Below are 23,809 nucleotides of genomic sequence, written 5' to 3'. Positions count from 1 at the left end.
ATTCTAACCCCACCCTTGAGCACTGACCAGTGCTCCCTGGCTGCACCCAGCACACACCTCTGGGTATTCACTCCAGGAGCAGACACTCCACTGAGCCACAAAGGCACCATTCACAGATAAAGTCCATCAGTGAAAAAAAACAGTAAGTGTTCCCACAAATGCCTAAAAATAAATGTAGAAATACAAGAAATAAGAACAAGGAAGACAACATGATTCCCCCAAAGGAACACAACACTTCAGTGTTAGAATGTGAAGACAAAGAGATTGATGAAATGCTGGAAAAGGAATTCAAAAGAATGATCATAGGATTACTCAGAAGCAATGAGAAGCAAATTCATGAGTTAAAGAAATTCACACATGACATGGATGAAAAAGTTTGCTGTGAGATAAAAGATTATGAAGAGAAATCAAACTGAAATATTAGAAATGAAGAATTCAGGGGCCGGCACTGTGGCGCAGCGGGTTAACACCCTGGCCTGAAGCGCCGGAATCCCATATGGGCCGGTTCTAGTCCCGGCTGTTCCTCTTCTGACCCAGCTCTCTGCTGTGGCCTGGGAAAGCAGTGAAAGATGGCCCAAGTCCTTGGGTCCCTGCACCCACGTGGGAGGCCCAAAAGAAGCTCCTGGCAACTGGATTCAGACTGGCTCAGCTCTGCCCATTGAGGACACCTGGGGAGTGAATCAGTGGATGGAAGACCTCTCTCTGTGTCTCTACCTCTCTCTCTAACTCTTTCAAATAAATACGATAAATCTTTAAAAACAAAAAAGGAATGAAGAATTGAATATGGCAAATAAAAAATACAGCAGAAAGCCTAACAACAGACTTGCTGAGGCAGAAGAAACAGTATGTGAGGTTCAAGTCAAGTCAGACTGAAGAAAAAATAGAAGAAGAAATTAGAAAAATTAAACACAGTGTTCGAGATTTATGAGATACTCTCAAATGACTCCTCATACAGGCCTTAGGAGTTCCTGAAGGTGTGGAAAGAGAATGGATAAGAAGACCTATTCAGTGAAATAATGACAGAAAACTCCCCTAATCTGGAGAAGAAAGGGACATCCAAGTACAGGAAGCACACACAACTCCTAATCAGAAAAGATCTTCACCATGATCCACTTCAGTCAAACATTCAACAGTAAAACATAAAGAAAACATTCCAGAACATGCAGGAGAGAAATGCCAGATCACTTTCACAGGACCCCCAATTAGACTGACAGTTGATTTCTCAGCAGCAATCCTACAGGCTTGGAGAGAACGGAGTGACAATAAAGACCTTTCATATCAAATGGAAATTGAGAGAATTTGTAACCACTTATTCAGCCTTATAAATGATGCTTTAATGAGGTGCTATACAAAGACACAGAGAACAATAGTCATCATTATGAAAGAATGTGAAGGCAGAAAACCTAATAAAATTACAAAGGAAATCCAAAGCAAACTATAGCAATATTTATGGGAAAATGGTAGGACCACGTTGTTACTTCTTAATAGTAACTTTGAATGTAAATGGCCCAAATTCTCCAATTAAAAGACAGAGCTGGCTGAATAAATTTTTAATCAATCCACTTGCTGCCTACAAAAAAACATACCTCAGCAACAAAGATACAAAGAAATTGAAAGTGAAAGGATGGAAAAAGTTATTCCATGCTATTGGAAAGCAAAAATGAGCAGGTGTAGCCATCCTAATATCAGACAAAACTGTTAAAAGAGAAAAAAAAAAGGACACGATGTAATCATTGAGGGATGAATCAACAGGAAGATGTGACTGTAATAAATATATACGTACTCAATGCCAGCGCACTTGCCTATCTAAAACAAATGTTAATGGTATAAAGGGAGATATAGACTCCATCACAGTAGTAATGGGGACCTTCAACACCTCACTTTCATCAGTGGACAGATCAACCAGACAGAAAATCAATCAAGATACAACAGAGCTAATCGACACCATGGATCAAACAGACATAATTGATATCTACAGAATATTTCATCCTACAATTGAAGCATAAACATTCTTTTCATCAGTGTGTGGAACTTCTCTAGGATAGGCCATTTGCTAGGCCATAAAGCAAGACTCAGCAAATTAAAAAAACTGAATCATATGATGCACTTTTTCTGATCACAAAAGAATAAAGCTGGAAATTAACAAATTAAGAATCTCTAGAAAATGCGAAAACACATGGAGACTGAAATCCTTCTTGAATACTGAGTCACAGAAGAAAATCAAAAGGGAAATCAAAAGATTTCTGGAAATGAATGAAGATGACAATACAACATATCAAAACTTACAGGATACAGCAAAAGCCAGTTAGTAGGAAAGTTTATAGCAATTAGTGTCTATATCAAGAAATTATCAATCCATCTCAAGGACTAAGAAAACAACAAACCAAACCTAAAATTAGTAGGAGGAAATAAATAATTAAAATTAGAGAAGAAATAAACAAAATTGAAACAAAAAAAAATACAAAAGATCAGGGAAATGAAGAGCTGGTTTCTTCTTCTTCTTTTTTTTTTAAGAAATAAACACAGCTGATACACTATTGGCCCAACTAACCAAAAAACAAAAATAAAAAAGAGGGGGAAGACCCAAATTAATAAAATCAGGGATGAAAAAGGAAATGTAACCGACACGACAAAAATAAAAAAAGAATCATCAGAAATTACTTCAAAGAGCTCTATGCCATCAAATCAGGAAACAAAGAAGAAATGATAGATTAATGGACACATACCATCCACCAAAATTGAGGCATGAAGACACTGAAAACCTAAACAGACCAATAATCAAGACAGAGACTAAATCAGTAATAAAACCCTCCCAACAATGAAAAGCCCAGGACTGGATGGCTTCACCGCCAAATTCTACCAAACTTTTAAAGAAGAACTAACTCCAATTCTTTTCAAACTATTCAAAACAATTGAAAGGAGGGAATTCTCCCAAACTCTGTGAGGCGTTGGCTTCATCCTATAGAATTAGTGTTACCCTGTGCTAGCTACACCCCTTCTGCCTGCCCTTTAAAACGTGTACCTGATTGCTAATGAATGGACATGTTCATCAAAACTTGCCCTGGTGCTTCTGGTCGAAGAACGCCGTAGCCTCACCATCCCAACAGTGAGTGGGCCTCACAGGACAAGCCTGAAACTAACCATCAGGGAAATGCAAATAAAAACCACAATCAGATTTCACCTCAGCCCAGTTACAATGGCTGTCATACAGAAGTAAAAAAATAAATAAATGCTGATGAGGATATGGGGGAAAAGGTGCCCTAATCCACTGTTAGTGGGAATGCAAACTAGTAGAGTCACTGTGGAAGACAGCATGGAGATTCCTTAGAAATGTGACAACAGACCTACCATGTGACCCAGCCATCCCACTCCTGGGAATTTGCCCAAATGAACTGAAACCATCATCTGAAAGAGTTATCTGGATCCCTATGTTTATTGCAACTCAATTCACAATAGCTAAGATATGGAATCAACACAGATGACCCGTCAACTGATGACTGGATATACAAAAGGTGGTATATAACACTCTAAAATATTAGTCATAAAGAAGAATGAAATCCTGTCTTTTGCAACAAAATGGATGAAACTGGAAAACATCACATTTATTTAGTGAAACAAGACAGTTCAAAATATGGTTCCCCTGACCTGTGGTAACTTAGTAATGTGTATGAGCAAAACTGACATTTTGAGAACTGATTGTTGTTTATAGACCTTACTTCTACTGTTGTGGAACAGCGTTTTTCTTCTTACTATTGTTTGAATTCTATACTTAATGGAGGGTTAAACTTATGATTATAAAATAAACCAAAAGTATGTCACTGTAAAAATTAAAAAGAGGAGGAAGGGTGGTGTGGGAAGTATCACTATGCTCCTGAATCTGTATATATGAAATACATGAAATTTTTTCACTTTTACAAATAAACAACATTGCTAAAAAAAAAAAAAAACAACAAAAAAAACAGTGAATTAATGATTTATTTCAGATGTATAGTAAAGGTAGATACTCCCAGGCTATCTGTCTTATCAAAAGCAATATCATTCTTATTGAGAATTGTTTTATTGGGGTAAAGGGATGACTTGCTATAATGCTGCCAATATTATTAATAAATAGTATGGGAAACCAGACAGCAGCCTAAAGCACTGATTCTAAATCTTTTTTCTTTTTCAACTAAAGGCCACTTTGAAAATCTGAATTTTAAAAACCTAAATATAGGAGTCAAATATATAGAATTTCCAAAAAGGTGTAATTTTTCTTGACTTTGGAATATTTGAAGATTTTTATACATGAAAAACACAAACATAAAAGGGAAAAAAATGATGAAATGAAATTCAACAAAATTACAGTTTTTAAAACAAATTAAGAAAATTAAATAAAAAAGCTAAAGTTAAGGAGAGAATATTCACGGTTATTAGAACAGAGCCTTATATCCAAAACATACAAAGAATTTTAACAAAACAAGTAACCCACTTTAAAATAGGAAAGGCAAACAGCTTGGATACATTGTCATGGATACATGAACGCCTCTAAGCACATTAAAAGATGTCTGAGGTTATCAGTTAACAGAAATGCAAATTAAAACCATAAATAGTAAAAAGTGCGCATCCAACAGAAGGGCAAAAATTTTAAAAGATGGAAAAGAACAAGTTTTGCCAAAGATTTAGACTATGTAGACCTTAAATATTGCTGGTTTGAAATGGTAGAACCACTTGATAAAATATACACACTCTTGTACATCAGTCATTTGAGGATGTATCCTAGGTAAATTCTTTGAATTAGTATTATTGGACAAGAGCTTTAACTTTGGACATACCAAATATTTTTTCATAGAGGCTGTGCTGTTTTACATTTCTATCAGCATTGTATTAACTATCCAAGTATTAACTTTCCCTTTACAAGACAGTTAAGTCTCTGCAAATCCAAAAAACGGCAATTCACTGTGGTTTTCACTTCTGTTACATATTTTTTCACATTTAAAGGAATCTATATTTCCTTTTTTATAAAGTTGGTCCACCTTTGTTGAAACTTGTTGATATTTTCTTGTTCACTGAAGGAATTCTTTATATATTAAGGAAATTCCGGCGCCGTGGCTCACTAGGCTAATCCTCCGCCTTGCGGCGCCGGCACACCGGGTTCTAGTACCGGTCAGGGCGCCGGATTCTGTCCTGGTTGCCCCTCTTCCAGGCCAGCTCTCTGCTGTGGCCAGGGAGTGCAGTGGAGGATGGCCCAAGTACTTGGGCCCTGCACCCCATGGGAGACCAGGAGAAGTACCTGGCTCCTGCCATCGGATCAGCACGGTGCACCGGCCACAGCATGCCGATCACGGCGGCCTTTGGAGGGTGAACCAACAGCAAAAAGGAAGACCTTTCTCTCTGTCTCTCTCTCTCTCTCACTGTCCACTCTGCCTGTCAAAAAAATTAAATTAAATTAAGGAAATTAACTGTTTATAAAATATATTGTGTTTTCTTAGTTATTTGTCTTCTGACTTTGAATATCATATGCTTCTGTCACTTGGAAATTATGGACAAATTTATCATTTTTTAAAACAGCAAATGGGTTTTTTGCAAGAAAATTAAAAAGGCCACCCTAAGAGTATAAAAACATACTTTCGTGTCTTTTCTAATACTTTCCTAGTTTCACGTTTACATTTATGTCCCATCTGGAATTTATTCGGGAAGAGTATAAAAGATCCACCTAATTTCTTTCAGATGTTTATTCAGTGGCCTCGGCATCGCTTTGTGAACGATCTTCATTCCACCCACTGATTGTAGGTCTCTCTTTACAACTCACTGAACTCCCATCCACACCCCCTTCTGGACTGTTCTCTAGGCACACCAACCTCTGTCTACTCATCTGCCAGTGCCTCAGTTTGAACTATTAAAGCTTGATATATTTTGACATCTGGTAGATCTAGTCTCCCCTCAACACTCATTTGTAGAATTTTCTGACCCTTTTTAATTATCCTAAGACTCTGTATTAGTAGAAAATATTATCACCATAAGGAAATAGTAACAAAAACGAAATGCCATATCTTGACTATTGTGATGGCAGACTGCAAATGAAGAGAATTCTAAAAATGTCTCTTAAAAAAGAATATATGAATCATCTTAAGTTGAAAACACAACAAGGAGGGCCAGCACTCTGGCGCTGGTTAAAACCCCAGCCTGCAGCACTGGCACCCTATATGGGTGCTGTTCCGAGTCCAGGCTGCTCCACTTCCGAACCACCTCCCCGCTAATACACCTCGGAAAGCAGCAGAGGATGTCCTGAGTCCTTGCCCCCTGGAACCCACATGGGAGACCCGGAAGAAACTCCTGGCTCCTGTGTTCAGATGGGATCAGTTCCAGCCATTGCAGCCATTTGGTGAGTGAACCAGTTGATGGAAGACCTCTCTCTGTCTCTACCTCTCTCCAGAACTCTTTAAAACAACAAAGGGCCAGCATGGCGCATAGTGAGTAAAGTATGGGCGCCAGTTTATGTCCGAGCCACACCACTTATGACCAGCTCCTTGCTAATGGTCTGGGAAAGCAGAAGGTGGTGAACTGCTTGGGTACCTGCTACTGGTGTGAGAGTGAAGATGAAGCTCCTGGCTTCGTGCTCGCCCAGCCTTGGCCACTGCAACCATCAGGAGAGTACATCAGCAGATGGAAGACCTTTCTCTCTCCCTTTCTCTAACTCTTCCAAATAACTACATAAATCTTGAAAAAAATGGCACCATTATCTTATTTAATGTTGTCAGCTAACATACACAGGTCAAACATTCAGGAGAAAAAGGCTCACGCCTCAATTTTTGAGAACTTAAGATGAAAATGGTCTCAGTCTTTCTTATGAACTTGTTCTATACAGATATGCAGATACATCAACAGCCACCTGAACAACGATGACGTCCATGAACATTCACTGAATGTTTACTATGACAGGCACCATGTCCTGGGAACAAAATACTTCCAGATAATTCACAATCCATGAGAGTGACAGCTGCACAAAAGGTACACATACAAATATACTGAGGGCAAAGGAAATACATGCTCATTCATAAGTGAGTTAGGGATTTGATTTTTAATTCTTTAAATATTTAGTTTATTTCACTGACCATAAATGTACACATTGTAGTTTCTGCTCATCTGAAATCAGATTTTTGGCTTAGGTCAAAACATTTTTTCTCCTAAGTCTAAGCTCATTTCAATGCTTCAAATATTTTCCCAAGTGATCAAAGAATGCAGAGTTTTATGAAATAAACCACTTTGAAACGTTATACTTTCTAAACTAAGCTGGTTGAAAGCTAAGTGAACATAGTTCTTAAAGCTCAATTTAAAGTCACCATCAAACAAATGAAATATACAGGGGTTTCACAGTTACCCTGCCTTTTTAGCTCCTGTTTTAAAAAAAATAAAAAGCAGAAATGTTCATACTAAGAATGTAATTACTTAAGGATTTGGGCATATTTCCCCCTGGTAAGAAGAAAAAATATTTAATCAACCTCTAAGTACATTCATTCAGATTGGAACAATGAGGTACAAACAGATTCTTTCCTAGGGTGCTTTGTGTAAGTAAGAAGGAATCCAAGTCACCACAGATTTCTAAAGCACTCAACATTTTGAAGACATCATGGTCTGACAGGGCTTATCTCTGGTTCTCTGAGGAGTTCTCTCAGTGGGAGCACAGTTGTAGAAGAGGAGCTCCGGGCTCCTCTGCAGAGCCTCACAAGCCCAGCCAGCAAGTAGCACACACCCCTCGCATCCAGCCCCTCTCGGGCTGGGAGGCTCCTTGGAGGGCACTGCAGGGCAGGAGGAGAAGTCTGGAAATGGCAAAAACTAACTCTAAAAAATCCTAGAAACACACGAACGATGCTTCATTTTCTTTATTAATTAAACATTTTTGGTGCGGGGTAGCGTCTCTATTCAAAGTGCTCAAAGTGAAGTGAATTCAGTAAATCCCACAATTCAAAACTTCACCAAACTATTACTTCTGCAACTGTTAACAAACTATTTTGAAAACGGAAAACAAAACAAAGGAAAATATCTTGAGCTGTCAAAGAGTCAATGTTTGCTCACAATATGGCTGTAATATTCAATGAATCTGTCTTTAATGAAAACCACTTAGACTGTGTAAAACTCAAATTACACTACACTTTCCCCCACCAGAGAGAGAGATTAAATGGCTACATCATATTTCAATCAATTTTACTGGGTTGTCATAGAATGAAAGTCTAGGAAATACCAAAGTTAAATCTGAACACTGGGGGAAACCCTTAGAGAAGCGCACTTCCTGTCCCAGTCCTATGAGAGACTGCATCTTCCAGGAGAGATCACACAGCTCGGGCTCTGGTCAATGGAAGGAACAAAGGCATTCTTCTCACTTGCACGCTTCAGACCATAATCTGAACAGTATTATCATATTGATTTAATTTTCTTCCCTATAAAAGAACCATAAAATAAAGTATATGGAAAGTATCTTAATTCAACAAAATATAACAGAATTTGGCCTAAAGACAACATTTATTTTGAGGGCCAGATGTTAACACCACCTCACTATCATCTCATACTAAATAATGGTGAACAGAGGTACTGCAAGAGTATAAAAGTGGAAACATCTGATTTCATGATTCGCAATTTTAACAAAATACCTAAACAAATATTCATGAAAGCACAGACACTTTTTCTCAGTTAAGATGCAACTAGATAGAACTCTTTATTTTCAGGAGACACCCTCGTGGTGCAACAGGTTCAGCTGCCGCCGCCTGTGTTGCTAGCATCCCATATGGGTGCTGGTTTGAATCTTGGCTGTTCCACCACTTCAGAACCAGCTCCCTGCTAATGCACCTGGGAAAGCAGCAGAAGACCCACATGTAAGACCCGGATGGAGTTCCATGCTCCTGGCTTCTATCTGGCCCACCCTTTGCTGTTTCGGCCATTTGGGGAGCGAACCAGCAGATAGAAGATCTCTCTGTCTCTTCCCCACCACTACCCACCCCACCAGTCACTCTGCCTTTCAAATTAAGTCAGTCTTTAAAAAAAAAGACAAGACAGATTTTTGCTGCTCTCCCAGGCACATCTACCCGGCTTATCACTTTCCAACATTCACGTTCATTCTCTTGTTTATTTCCATCTCTAGGGAACTGCTGTTAGGATGCAAGTTCAGAGATTCTAGTCTGATATGGTCACCAATTTTGTGTACCAAAACTTGCAAAAGTAACTGTTAGAAGAGTGAGCCATGGATCCGGTACACCTCACCAACACCACTTCTGCCTGCCCTCTCTACACACAGTGCATGCGTCAGTCACTGTCTTCTCACTTCCCCGCTTGTGATGCAGCACCACCATCCAAGTACAGTGTAAGAATAGTTCTCAACCTCTGGAAATTCAGAGAACTGTCACCAAGCATATTATCATGAAAATGTATGTAAGAATTACAGAAATTAAAAAGATTTTCAAACTCAAGAAGGTTAGAAACCACTGCCTCCTGTCAATTTAGTTTTTTCCCTCAAAGCTAAAAATACTTCTGTCACTGCTGTATACTTCTTGTCTAACAGGAAGCACAGCTTTTCTTACTGCTTAAGAAACAGGGGAGGGGCCGGCACTGTGGCGCAGTGGGTTAAAGCCCCAGCCTGCAGTGCTGACATCCCATATGGGTGCCAGTTCTATCCCCAGCTGCTCCTCTTCCGATCCAGCTCTCTGCTATGGCCTAGGAAAGCAGCAGAGGATGACCCAAGTCCTTGGGCCCCTGGACCCACGTGGGAGACCCGTAAGAAGCTCCTGGCTTCAGATCGGCACAGCTTCGGCCATTGCTGCCACCTAGGGAGTCAACCAGCAGATGAAACCTCTCTCTCTGTCTCGACCTCTCTTTGTAAGTCTGTCTTTCAAAGAAAGGAGGGAGGGAAGGAGGGAGGGAAGGAGGGAAGGAGGGAAGGAACAAACAAGGGACATGCGACTCGCGGAAGGGCCTCTTCGTTGGTTGGCGGTTAACAATGATGAGAATGAAGATTTCCTCTGTGTTTGTCAAGAACATGGTAGACTCATAACCACTCCGTGTCACCACCTATGTCTCCTGACAATTTAAGGTCATGAAAACCTATGTAATTTCTATTGCAGGCAGAACAAGATGATACAATAGCAGTGAGGAACTGCAAACTAGACTTTTTTTTTTTTTAAGAGTTATTTATTTGAAAGAGAGAAAGAAGGAGAGACAGGGAGAGAGAGAGAGGTCTTCCATCTGCTGGTTCACTCCCCAGCTGGATGCAAGAGTCGGAGTTGCAATGATCTGAAGCCAGGAGCCAGGAGCCTCCTCTGGGTCTTCCCACTAGAGTGTAGGGGCCAAGGGACTTGGACCATCTAGTACTGCTTTCCCAAGCCATAGCAGAGAATTGGATTAGAAGTGGAACAGCCGGGACTCAAACTGGCGTCCATGTGGTATGTTGGCACTGAAGGCGGCAGCTTTACCTGCTACACCACAGTGCCAGCCCCCGAACTAGACTCTTAATTCCATTCTCATTCCACACCAATATCTACAAATATTCACAATTATCTGAAGTTTAAGGTAACTTCTAAAATCTTAGAATCAACACTCCAGAGGTCAGCACTGTGGTGTAGTGGGTTAAGCCACCACCTGCAACTCTCATACCCCATATGAGCTCTACTTCCTATCCAGCTCCCTGCTAAGGCATCTGGGAAAGAAGTGGAGGACAGCACCTGCTTCAGCCTGGCCCAGTCCTAGCTGTTGCTGCCATCTGGGGAGTGAACCAGCAAATGGAAGGTTTCTGTTTCTCTAACTCTGCCTTTCAAGAACATAAATAAATCTTTTTTCTTTTTTTAAACAAAACTCATCACTCAGATCTAGAGGACTCTGCTCAAGAAGGGGAGATAAACCTGCCACGTGCTCACGGTCTGCTGTGTGTGGGGAGAGGGAAAAGAGGAGACTGGGCACAAAGAGGAAGCAATCAGATTCCTCCGGAGCAGTGAGAGGGCCTTTCTACTGCGTGTCTTAAAGGCGAGTGGAATCACGTTTAGAAAAAAAAAAAAAATTAGGTACTCGCCAACCGCAAACACAGATCCAAGCCCTGTACAGCGGACTCCCTCCTGAGCTCCCAAATGCACTGTCCATCAAAACGTCACCAAGTAGGAGATGAAATGAGAAACAACTGGTTCATTTCTGCAGCTAGTATGTGGTCCTGCGTCTACGGTTTGGGCAAGTTTCAAACACACATCTATCTTTAGCTTTACACGTAAAACGCTAGTGTTAGGTCAGCTGTAAAGAGACTCCATCTCCTCTCTGAACAAATGCCAATTTCATAAATTCAAATTTATTACCAATATCTTTCCTCTTAATTCAGACTGACATATTCCAAGCAGCTTTCAAGTACATGGATGGATCCATCTATAACCTGGCTTTAATCTGCAGAAATTATGAAGCCTATGGTTTTTGAACTATTTTTCATTATACTTTCTTTTGTCTTATTACATCTTTCTAGATTTCCACAGAATTCTTTCTTATAACTAAATGTACAACTGATCAGAGATGTTTTAAAAACCCAACATATTATATACATTATAATGGAAAAGTCCCCATAATAATAATAACCCTGCAGAGAACACTGAAACTACTAACCACCCCTTTTAAAACAAACTTACAGGGTCAAAAGACCCACTCTGAATATAATAAATCCAGAAGTAAATTATTTTAATTTCCAAAAGACCACAAAATCTTTTAAAAATCTTTCTTCTTCTTTGGGCCCTCGTAAGAAGACACTTGTACACCCCCACGTGTTTGGGTCTACATGTTTGCAAACCTGACATGGATGAATGCTTTCTGGATGTTACAATCCCTTTGAATTTTGTGCTTTTCTGTGTATAAGTTTAAACAACATGTGAGCAAGAAGTTATTTCTTTAATTAAAGTTAAGAGATTTGAGAGTTTGTTGTCTCAGAAAAAAAATCAGAGAAAAAAAATGCTTTCATATGATATTCATCCAAGTTAGCATTCCTGGCTTTTAATTGGAAACATGTGGGGATGGGCTTGGCAGATTGCAATAAAATTGAAGTCACCAATTCACACCCTGCCATTTTGAGAGTATTTTGTTTTTACAGTTTTCAAATCAAAACCAAACGGACTTTCCTTTGAACTCTGGTCCTGAACCAAGGCCTTTATGAGATTTCACTCTTTAGAATACTTTATAAATATTTTGTATAATAGGGAGGATTGCAAGAGTATTTTGAGAAGAGGCTAAACCAGCAGAGTTTGTTTTGAAAACTCAAGTTAAATTAAAATTTAAGTACACCAAAAATACACACACACACACAGAGAGAGAGAGAGAGAGAGAGAGAGAGAACACCAGTAGCACTGAACAGAAAAGATTAACTAGCTATCCAAGTCTGTCGGCAGGTAACGTCAGTGTCAGCATCCCGTTTTCCACAATAAGCCCACTGGTTTTACTAAAACTGATTGCTTAAAGGGAAGCTCTAACACCATATAAACAAAAACAGTTCAAAATCACCCGTGAGAGTGGCTGCAGCCCCGGAGAGAGCGGGCAAGGAGAAGGGCTTATTAAATCCAGTCTTCTCCCTGAAAAACAACACCAATGGAATCCCATCCGCAAAGCACTACGGCAGACCCCTTGCTCCCTGATTTCATTACATAAACAGAGATTGACTTATCAGTCCCCAAGAGAGTGCTTTAGAAGTAACTCTAGCTGCTGTGTTTTCAAAAACTCTATTTGGACTGTGCCACGCTCAGCTGGCGAGGTGAGCCGAGACAAAGGGCCTAAACATCTGAATCCATTTGTGTTCCCCAAATTCTGAATGCCAACATATGCACTCCATGTGCCGCCGGCTAAGCTTTGAAAATTTAAAAATACATATTTTTTCCACCGACAAACAGAAAGTGATGGTATTCTGTGTTTCTTTAATTAAAATCCAAAGGTTCCAGGACTTAAATTAAACCTCCTTTAAGACTGAGCTATTTATTTTACTACTAGCAAATACTAGAGAATAAAGATTCTAATTCAGTTTTAATCACAATCTTTGCGTTTATTTTGGAAACCCCAGTTAATCTTTTTTCTTCTAGAAAATACAAAGAAGGCTTGTGAAGAAAAGATTCAGGGAGTCAACTTACAGCCCAAATTCAATTTCAAACTGAAGGGTCATAAGTTGAAGAGGATAAAACAAAACTAAAAGAAACAGAATGGAATATGAAGACAAAGAAAACAATGTAAACAGAAAGAGAAAATGTAAAATCAGAAACGTAAGAATATTCATGTATGTGTGCAGTCATAAATCTGGCATTCACCATGCTGGCAGGAAGAATCAGTCACTTTAGTCATTTACTTGTCTTTTCAGGCTACTGCTTAGAAAAAGGCACTTAGAGTCACTGGTTCTCAGTGTTGTGGTGGGGGCCATCCTCACAGGGGCCGTTTCCGAGTTCTCTCCTCGAATCCGTCTTCCTGCTGCTACCACAGAACTGATGGTGAATTCCTTATGAAGAGCCTCTTTTACCGGCTTTCCAGTATCCACACTGTAGCAGCACGATCCCTTTTTAAAGTCCAGTTTCTCAGGCCTTTCTTTATGTGCTACTGTTTTAAGTGAAGTTACACAAGTTAAAATATCATCACAAATTCACTAATGTTTAAAAGAATATTTATTTATTTTATCTGAAAGGCAGAGTTACAGAGAGGCAGAGGCAGAGGCAGAGAATCTCCCATGCGCTGGTTCACTCCCCAAATGGCCGCAACAGCCGGAGCTGGGGCGATCCAAAGCCAGGAGCTTCTCCCAGGACCAACAACTGTTAAATGCTAGCTGTATGCTCACCTGCGCTTCCTCAGTCTCCAGCACAGTGCACACAAGTTACACAGATCACTTGCAGACCTCTACCCTTCAGGGACACCAGGGATACCCTGAGTGCACAGCCCAAGACCTGCTTTCAGTCAATTTCTTACCACCCATACACGCACCACACCCCCACCCCCACCCCCACCCCCGGGACACCCGCAGCCAGGCCCAGGCTATCTTCCGCATGGGGTGGCTTCCTTGTGGTCTGAGCCTTGACTCCGTGTTTGGAGCAGAACCTACACACTGCCTCGGCCTTCTTAGGACTCCGCCTGGCTCACACCCACTGCTCCTGTCCATCATGCTATGCGCAGTCAACTCCTGCCATCAGCTGCATCTTTATGACATGCCTGCTGTCTGCCAAGCCCCTTGTTAAGGTCTTAGGTGTGCCATGGTAAACAGTATTGCCAACCTGAGTCCTCAGGGAGCGTAAGGAAATAATTGTACAGAAACAAATGATAAATGACAGCTCATCAGTACAACAGGGAAATCTAATGTAAAATCCAGGGGTGGCAAAACTGGCATCTTGGGGAAGACTCTAGGCTGGACTTCCACAGTAAGTCTGTCCTAGAACCCAACAAATCCATTGGGGTTGTTTGTTATATGCCTCATTCATCTTACTTCTGCAATACTACCCATCCCAACCTGGAGTTTCCTGAGAGCTCAGAGTACATCCTTCCTTTGCATTCCATGTACCTACGTTGAATTACTTGTAAGGACTGAGTTCTTAACAACTACTTAATGACAATTGACTGAATTGAAATGGGGTCGACACTGTGGAGTAGTACACTAAGCCTCCACCTGCAGTTCCGGCATCCCATATGGACAGCGGTTCATGTCCTGATCCACCCAGCTCTCTGCTATGGCCTACAAAAACAGTAGAAGATGGCCCAACTGCTTGGGCCCATGCATCCGTGTGTGGGATCCAGAAGAAGTTCCCAGCTCCTGGCTTCAGGTTGGCCCAGCTTCTGCCACTGTGGCCATTTGGGAAGTGAACCAATGGATGGAAGACCTTTCTATCTGTCTCTCCCTCAGTCTGTAACTCTACCTGTCAAATAAATAAAATCTTTAAAAGAAATGAATTGAATCCAACTTTTGGTTAAGAAAATGATAGAGTCTTAAAACTAGAAAAGCCTCAAACCCTCCTGGTTAGTATCCAGGTTCATTTTAACATTTCTGAAAAGGAAGAAGGGAGAAACAGGAAAGTTAAATGACTTGATCAAGACTAAGTACAGGCAAAGAAAAGATGCGAACACCAATTTTAACATCCTTTTTCTGTGAAAACTCCCAAGATAAAACCAAATGTAAGTATGAACACCTAAGTTGTGTCAGCAATGTCCTATCTTCCTATTTGAGAAGATCTGCCTATTAATTTTGCATCTGGTCCCTTAGAAACAGGTTTTATTTTGTAATATATTTTTAAAAATTTATATGCTCGGCCGGCGCCACAGCTCACTAGGCTAATCCTCCGCCTGTGGCACCGGCACCCCAGGTTCTAGTACTAGTTGGGGCACCGGATTCTGTCCTGGTTGCTCCTCTTCCAGGCCAGCTCTCTGCTGTGGCCCGGGAGTGCAGTGGAGGATGGCCCAAGTGCTTGGGCCCTGCACTCCCATGGGAGACCAGGAGGAAGCACCTGGCTCCTGGCTTCGGATTGGCGCAGCGCACCGGCCGTAGCAGCCATTTGGGGGGTGAACCAACGGAAAAGGAAGACCTTTCTCTCTGTCTCTCTCTCTCTCACTGTCTAACTCTGCCTGTCAAAAAAAAAAAAAAAAAAACTGATATGCTGAGTCAAACAAATGCTGAAAAACAATTCCCAACAAATACAAGGCTCCGATAATCGGCAGTTGTCTCTAACCAACCATATCTCCAAATGGAGTTACTATTTTTTCCAGAATACGAAAACAGTAACCATGTTTCAGTGCCTGAAAACTTTAATGGTGAAGGTCTGCTTACTCACACCCCTGAGGGACATGAAAAGTTCCTGTAACCTCCAATTTACCTCAGGGGTGTGAGCCACAGTAATCACTCTCTTTTTCATGCCTGATGGGAAATTCATCACCAATGACTTAACTGCTTAAAGGTTAAGGATAACCTTTCCTCCCTCAACTGTGTAGAAGTAGGGGTTCTAGAATTTACATCTGATCCCCTTGGATATCATCAGCATTGTATGCATTTCTGCAGGAAGGACTTGGTTAGAAAGTTAATGCAACAGCTTTTCCGGGCGTCTACGTTTCAGCAAGTTCACAAGGTTTCTACCATTATTTCTGCCCTTTCTAAAATTATTTTAACTATGCGGAACATGATGACTTTTAAACATAGCCACTCACAGAGTGAGCAAATCAAGTCCAATTCACAGAATTTCAATTAAATTATTGTGAAACATGCTTTTTTATAAACACCAAAGAATCTTGGATAATTAGAGAAACCTCACTTCTTTATTCCTTCTAAGACACCCTCTGAAAACATCACATTCACCCAAACTCAATCAATCACATCATTAGCATAAACAAAATTTAGAGTTACAGCATTCTCAAGATCACAGTAGTCATCAATGTCTTGGTAAATGACATAATTCTGTCCACTGACTAGCTCACTGCAGAACTACCTACGGGTTAAGCGGTTGCTTATGATGTCAGCATCCCATACTGGAGCACTGTTTCTGGTCCCTGCTGCTCTTTCAATCCGCTTCCAGTTAATGTACCTGAGAAGGCAGCGGATGACAGCTGAAGTCCTTGGGCCTATGCCACCCATGCAGGATAACAGGATGGAGTTCCATGTTCTAGGCCTTGGTCTGGCCCAGCCCTGGGGACTGAACCAACAGATGGAAGATCTCTCTCTCTCTCAAGTAAATAAATAAATATTTTTTTAAAAAATTCTTTAAGAGATACAGGTGGCCCATTACCAGGGAGTTGGATAGGAAGTGGAGCAGCCGGAACTCAAGTTGGTGCCCATATGGGATTAACCCACTTTGCCACAGTCACGGTCCCTTGACATACATTTTGAAAGTTCACTCCAGAAACCCAGGCAATAAAGGCAAAAACAGACAAACAGGATTACATCAAGTTAAAAACTGTCCATTCAACAAAGAAAACACTCAATAAAGCAAAGAGGCAACCAATAGAATGGGGGAAAATATTTGCAAATTATATATGTTATAGGATTAATATCCAGGATATAATAAGGAGCTCAAGAAACTCAACAGAACATGCAATCCAGTCATGAAATGGGCTAAAGAAACGAGCAGGCATCTTTCAAAGGAAAAATAAAAATGGCCAACAGACACAGGGAAGCTGCTCAGGATCACTAGCCATTAGGGAAATGCAAATAAAAACCACATTACGGGGGCCAGTGCTGTGGCACAGCAGGTAAAGCCGCCACCTGCGGTGTCGGCATCCCACATGGGCACCAGTTCCATGAGTCCCAGCTGCTCCTCTTCCGATTCAGCTCCCTGCTGTGGCCTGGGAAAGCAGTGGAAGACGGCCCATGTGCTTGAGTCCCTGCACCTGCGTGGGAGACCCAGAGGAAGCTCCTGACTCCTGGCTTTGGTTCGGCACAGCTCTGGCCATTGCTGCCACTTGGAGAGAGAACCAGCAGATGGAAGACCTCTGTAACTCTGCCTTTCAAATAAATAAATGCATCTTAAAAAAAACCCACAATGGGTTTCATCACACCCCAGTTACAATGGCTACTACTCAAAAATCAAAGAGTAACAAATGCTGGTGAGGATATGGGGGAGAAAGGTGTACTAACACACTGCTGGTAGGAATATAAACTAGTACAATCATTACAGAAGACTGTATGGAGATTTCTCAGAAATCTGAAAATAGATCTACTGTATGACCCAGCCAGTCCACTTTTGGGACATTCCCAAAGGAAATGAAATCAGCATATGAAACAGTTCTCTGTACCCTCATGTTCACAGCACCTTAACTCGTAAGAGCCAAGATATGGAATCAAGCCAGATGTCCATCAACTGATGACAGGATAAAAAAAAATGTGGCATACACCTATGGAATACTACTCAGCCATAAAAAAGAACAAAATCCTGTCTTGTTAAAAAAAAAAATGAATGCAACTAGAGGGCATTATGCTTGGTCAAATAAGCCAGTCTCAAAATGACAAATAACATGTTTTCCCTGATGTATGGTAACTAATATACAGAGTACAAAAAATTAATGCATGTGAATGAACCTGACATTTTGAAATTTGACTATTATTTACAGCAGTGTCTATACTCTGGAGCAACAGTAGTTTTTCTACTTATTACTTGTTTAATTCTGTACTTAATGTAGGGTTAAGCTTGTGATTATAAAGAACACTAAAGCATGTCATTGCAAAAATTAAAAGAAAAAACAAAAAGAACGACGGGGCAGTGTGGGAGTGTAAGGCAGGCAGTGTCATGCTCTTAAAATTGTATATATGAAATATATTGGGGCCGGCGTAGTGGCTCACTAGGTTAATGCTCTGCCTGCGGTGCCGGCATCCCATACGGGCACCGGGTTCTATTCCTGGTTGCCCCTCTTCCAGTCAGCACTCTGCTGTGGCCCGGGAGGGCAGTGGAGGATGGCCCAACTGCTTGGGTCCCTGCACCCATGTAGGAGACCAGGAAGAAGCACCTGGCTCCTGGCTTCGGATCGGCGCAGCGCCAGCTGTAGCGGCCATTTTGGGGGTGAACCAACAAAAGGAAGACCTTTCTCTCACTATCTATAACTCTGTCAAATTAAAAATATATATATATATATAAAATTTTCTCCCTTTACATAAATAAAAAAGAACTCTAAAACATGTATATGAAGAGTATATCCAGTGGCTACATAATTAAAATAACATTCTTCCAGAACAGTACAAATCTTGGACTTTACACTGAAAAAAATGCATTTTCCTAAAATTTTAAGAAGCCAATCACCACCTCTCCATCTAACAAGAGTTTGGAAAAATCAAAAGAGCAAAATTATCAGTTTATCACATCAGATTTTTTGGAAATAGTATAAATAAAATTGAAGCTGAAATCTACAACTTCCAGATGTGGGAAAGTAAAATTTTGACAAGTTACTATGATAAGAGAGTCTGAAATCATGGTATTAGTCAGCAAGATGCTTATGGTTTTGGCACAGAGGTCTGGGTGCCGCGTGTGTTTAGAAGGCGGCATCTAAGGAGCACAGTGTGGGACCCGGCTCACACTCCGGCAACACTTGCTGTGCGTCGGTGTGAGCTCACAGGCCTGAAGATACTTAATGTGTGTGCTGCAGGAATGCTTTCTGACGCTCAAGCTGTCCACCATTTGGCCAGTGGGAGTCAGTTTAAGTCGTCTCCTGAGTGCTTCTAACACAACCCAGGTAGTTTAATGATAGCTCCACGCCTGCTGTGACTTTTTATCTTCACAGAGACTATTTATTAGAGGAATTTCAACTATCCTCAGAGTTTGCTGTGCGCTTGTGAGCAATGAAGTTGAAAATCACTAAACAAACCAAGTTTATACTACGGCGTTGGGTCGTGTGGAGCAGGCAGTGTGATCTGTGTGCGTCTGAACGCCTTCCTTCCATGTTAACAGCATGAAGTACTCACACCAGGGCTGCAAAGACTCACACAGGACAGAATTCCACAGGCACTTTACAAAGCACTTAGCAAAATACCTACCCTTAACTGAAGGCCTATAAAACTGAAGTGAATTAAATATATTGAGAGCATTAAATATGAATAAAAACAAATGTTTTTTCTATTACTTGAACTAATTTTTAGTTTAGATTTGAGTGGTGGCTATGAGCCATGTCCCACACTAACTGCCCTACACGTGTTACCTCACTGATCTCTACAATGATAAAGCAGCGGGGAGTTTTATCCCATTTTATATATAAAGACCTTGACGCATACCAAGGCTGCACATATCATAAGGCCTGAAATCAAAATGTGGATTCTGTCCTTCCACCTCTGGGAACCAGGGCATTCTTCTGGTAAATGGCAACTTAAAATGTAAATTTACATGGAAAGTTCAACTTTCAACAGCTTTTCATTAAGAGAATGCATAAATCTTTACATTTTGGTCATTCAAAAATAACTGGAACTGCAGAGAATGTTTTAGACATTCTAATGTACAGGGCAGATATTTGGTGCAGAGGATGAGACACTGACCAGGACACCGGCATCCCACACTGCACTTCCAGTCCCAGTTTACTGTCAATGTGCACCCTGCGAGGCAGTAGCTGAGGGGTTAAGTGGTGCATCCCTGCCACTAGAGAGACTGGGAGGAGTTCATGGCTCCTGGCTTCAGTCCAGCCCAGTCCTAGCTACTGCAGGAATTTCGGGAGAGAACCAGCAGATGAGAGAGATCTCTGTCTCTCCCTGACTTTCAAAAAAATGAAAACCTGTATTCAGAAGAAACTATAAAAGAGTCTACCACTGGGTTGTGGGGAACAAGATATCTGGTCTTAAAATACAACCCCCGGTTGACTTACTTTCGGAAATGGCAAAAGCAGCTCTCTCTCCAGGGGAGAATCTGGAAGATAGCACTGTACCAAACGGGCAACCTCAACATCACCAATACTGGGACAAAATGGCAGCAAGAGCCCCTGGAATCCCAATACTGACTAACCGTGGCCCTTGGGTCAAGTTTACCTGCTGCTTACTTATGGTCCAACACCTAATGGCTTTTACATTTTTTTTAATGGTGGGAAACAAAACAATAATATTTTGACATGAAAATTATAAAACATTAAAATTCCTCGTAAACTAAGTGTCACTGAAATCCCAGCCATGCCTACTGGTGTACACACCGTCCCTGGCAGCTTTGCTCCGATGGCAAACCACTAGGCCGCAGAGTCTGAAGTGTTCCCTACCTGGCCCTTCTCAGAGACAGTGTGCCAGCCTCCACCGTAAAGGAGTGTGACTGCCAGAGAGAGACCCTGCCATGTTCAGAAGACAATGGGAGCCATGGTCTGTTTATCTTACGGTATTTACGGGTTCCACACTTCTACAGCATGCCTCAAGGAAAAGGCTTTTGGTGGGAGACCAGAGGAAGCTCCCGCCATTGCAGCCATCTGGCGCAGAAGTCAGCAGATGAAGACTTCTCTCTCTCTCTCTCTCTCTGTGACTCTGCCTTTCAAATTAATAAATAAATCGACACAGAGACGGAGAAGGAGAAATATGAGATAACAGAGCAGTACAAGGTTGATCTGAAAGCTGTGGATTCGCAAATATTACTGAAAATCAAGGCTGTGCCTCAGCTCCAGGGCTACCTGTGATCTGTTTTTGCTCTAATGAATGGAATTTACCCTAATAAACTGGTGTTCTGATTTCAGAGGAGGAGCTCATTAAATAACTAGTAACACACACAAAAAAATGGGGGTGGGCTTTTAAAAACCCCTCCCATTATTGCTAATTTAAAGATATCTATATATTGCCCAAAATGTTTCCCAAATTAAATATGTAAACTAGTGTTTTTTAACAGCTGTTGCCAGGTATGAAACTGCATATCAACACCTATCAACCCAAGCAAGTCATTTAGAGGAGCGTAAATGCAATCCAGGTAAGCAGAGAGTAAAAGCAGGTTACAATTCTCCTATAGGAACACAGCACAGAATCCGGCATGACGGCAAGACCGCAAGATCTAGGAGTACTGGAAACAGATTAACATGGCTTGTGATTTAACCGGAAGTGGGAACCGAGAAAGTGCCCAAGCACAAAGCCATTTTCAAGTAACTGTTGAGATCCCACCATCACACAAAGATAGACGAAGGGTTGCAGCTCTTTGGCAGTCTGTTCTTGCTAGACCTATTTAACCGCAGTGCGCTTGAGCATCTTAACCAAATGCTGCCAAATAACTGTCAGCAACAGCCGTCTTCCTGAAGCACACAGACCAGCAGTGCTGCGTTAATAGAGTGTCCACTACAGGATGCGCACGGGAGGCAGTTATCCTGCACACTTCCAGTGACAGCGCAACCACCCCTTTACTGGCTGATCTCTGCTTTCACACCAGTCCTGTTTCTCTGAAGACTGCATCACTGACTCTTCACTTAAGTGCACTGAGAACTTACTTAGGAAAGTACACAATCTTTTCAGATTTTTATGGTTTTTTTTTTACCCAAAACTCTTTTAATTATCTCATCTACTGTGGGGAGCAATCCGGACTAGACTAAGTTACTCGAATTAAGACTTATTCTATGCATCTGCTCTCCCACAATATGGCGCTGGGAGAGAAGTAAACAGCTTCCGCACAGCTGCCTCCAGTTCAACCAATTAACTGTAGGACTTGCTCCTGATTGGAGAGCAGCGTACTCGGCGTGTGGGCAGCCGAGTTGGGATTGGCGGAGGAGGACTATAAAGGAGGAGAGAGACGGCATGCACCAGGAACATCTATGGGGAACATCTAAGGGAACCCGTGCAGTCCCCGAGAAAGCCGGCCGGCGGTGTGCCGCTCCCCTGCGGAAGTGGGGAATGCGGCCAGGGGGAACTGCCCTTCCACAGAGGTGGAAGGGATAGTAGCCAACCCGGGAAGAACCAGCAGCAAACCCGGGGAGGGCCGAGCAGACAGAAAGAACAGCGCAGGGTCCTGTGTCGTTCCTCCACGAAGAGGGGGAGCGACATAATGGTGCCGTGACTCGGATAGGAAACCTAGCTCGGATAGGAAACCTAGCTCGGATAGGAAACCTAGGACGGATATGAAACTTAGGAGGGAAGAAACGGGAAGAATTGGGAAAATATCGGAGAGAGAGACTAGCAAACAGCCTAGGGAAAATACCGGAGAGAGAGACTAGCAAACAGCCTAGGGAAAAGCCGGACGAAAAGGGTGCCGGAAGAAGCTATTGAAAGCCTAGGCATAGATTCGGATACGGACTACGGGGGGAAGCTGGGAGAAATCTCTAAGGTCGAAAGCGAAAGTGAAAGCTAGAACAAACAGATTCGGACGCGGACTGTGGGGAGAGGCCAGGAGAAATGAGGGAGGAATGTCGTTGGAGGAGAGCTTGGGGAAACATACCGGGTAGAGAAAAATGTTAGGGAAATTGAAGCCGCGGGGGGCAGGCCGAGGCTGAAACGAAAGCCACTTTGGGATTCTCAAGTTAGCCCGGGAATGGGGGGCGAAAAGTTGAAACCAGAAGCTGAAACGTGAGCCAGGTTGGGATCCGTCTGATTAGCCCGGGGAGCAAAGGACGGGAAGCCAAACCGTGGGGCGGAGACGTACGCTGGGTTGAATTCGCCAGGCTAGCCCGGGGAACTTAGATTGAATGCTAGTGGCGGACACGTAAGCTACGCTGTGTTACTCGCGGAAGCCGCCGCGTGCAGAGAGAGCACGGGGCGTGAATAGATAGGGAACGCTGGCGCGAGGCCGTGGTGCAGACGCGAAGGGCGTGGAGACCGCGCGCGAAGCCAAGCCGCGCAAAGCCGGGAAGCTGCGCAGATGAAAGAGGCGCGGGCTGAAGCAGCTCAGCTGGGAAGCCGCCGAGAAGTAGCCTCGGGGCGGGCAGCGGGAAGCTGCGGGGATAAGAGAAACAGAAGTTTTAGAAGTAAAGTGAGAGAAATAGGAATGCTGGAAGATAGAAGTGGAATGGGAGAAATAGGAATGCCCGGAGATAGAGAAATAGAGAAATAGAAAGGCCTCCCTTCAACATGGCAATTAGAAGGCTTGGATTCGGTCTGCCCGATTAGTGAGGCGATGAGCACCTGGGCGGCTAGCAGCTTATGCGCCGCAGGTCACCGAAGACAGGCACGAATTAACATCAGTAAGGCTTCCCCACAATACCGCAATTAGAAGGCTTGGATTCGGTCTGCCTGATTAAGGCGGTAAGCGCCAGCAAGCAGCTCGACCAGAGTATGAGCTGCAGGTCACCGAAGATAGGCACGAACCAACACTAATAAGTCTCCCCCACAATAAGGCAATGAGAAGGCTTGGATTCGGTTTGCCTGATAGGTCTTGTAAGTCCCCTGCAGGCAGAGCAGAGCATGCGCTGCAGGGCACCGAACACAGGCACGCATCAGCGCCTAAAAACCTCCTCACAACATGGC

At 42.3% G+C, this 23,809-nt stretch overlaps 1 protein-coding gene across 16 annotated transcripts in view; it reads right to left on the bottom strand.

Annotated features, from left to right (window-relative positions):
- Positions 1-23,809, bottom strand: part of ATE1 (arginyltransferase 1) — a 182,962-nt gene that overhangs the window by 44,257 nt on the left and 114,896 nt on the right. For 2 of the 16 annotated variants that reach the window (XM_070057117.1, XM_051824256.2), the window contains exon 11: positions 7,845-8,414. The exons of the other annotated variants lie outside the window; for them this stretch is intronic. In XM_070057117.1, coding sequence (XP_069913218.1) covers positions 8,367-8,414 — 48 coding nt within the window. In that variant the 3' untranslated portion in view covers positions 7,845-8,366. Of the gene's footprint in view, positions 1-7,844; positions 8,415-23,809 lie in introns of those variants that run through there. 16 annotated transcript variants of the gene reach the window in all.

The sequence above is a fragment of the Oryctolagus cuniculus genome, chromosome 15, assembly GCF_964237555.1.
Source record: "Oryctolagus cuniculus chromosome 15, mOryCun1.1, whole genome shotgun sequence".
NCBI lineage: Eukaryota > Metazoa > Chordata > Mammalia > Lagomorpha > Leporidae > Oryctolagus > Oryctolagus cuniculus.
The sequence above is the reverse complement of the archived record's forward strand: the minus strand, read 5'-3'. Positions and strand labels throughout refer to the sequence as shown.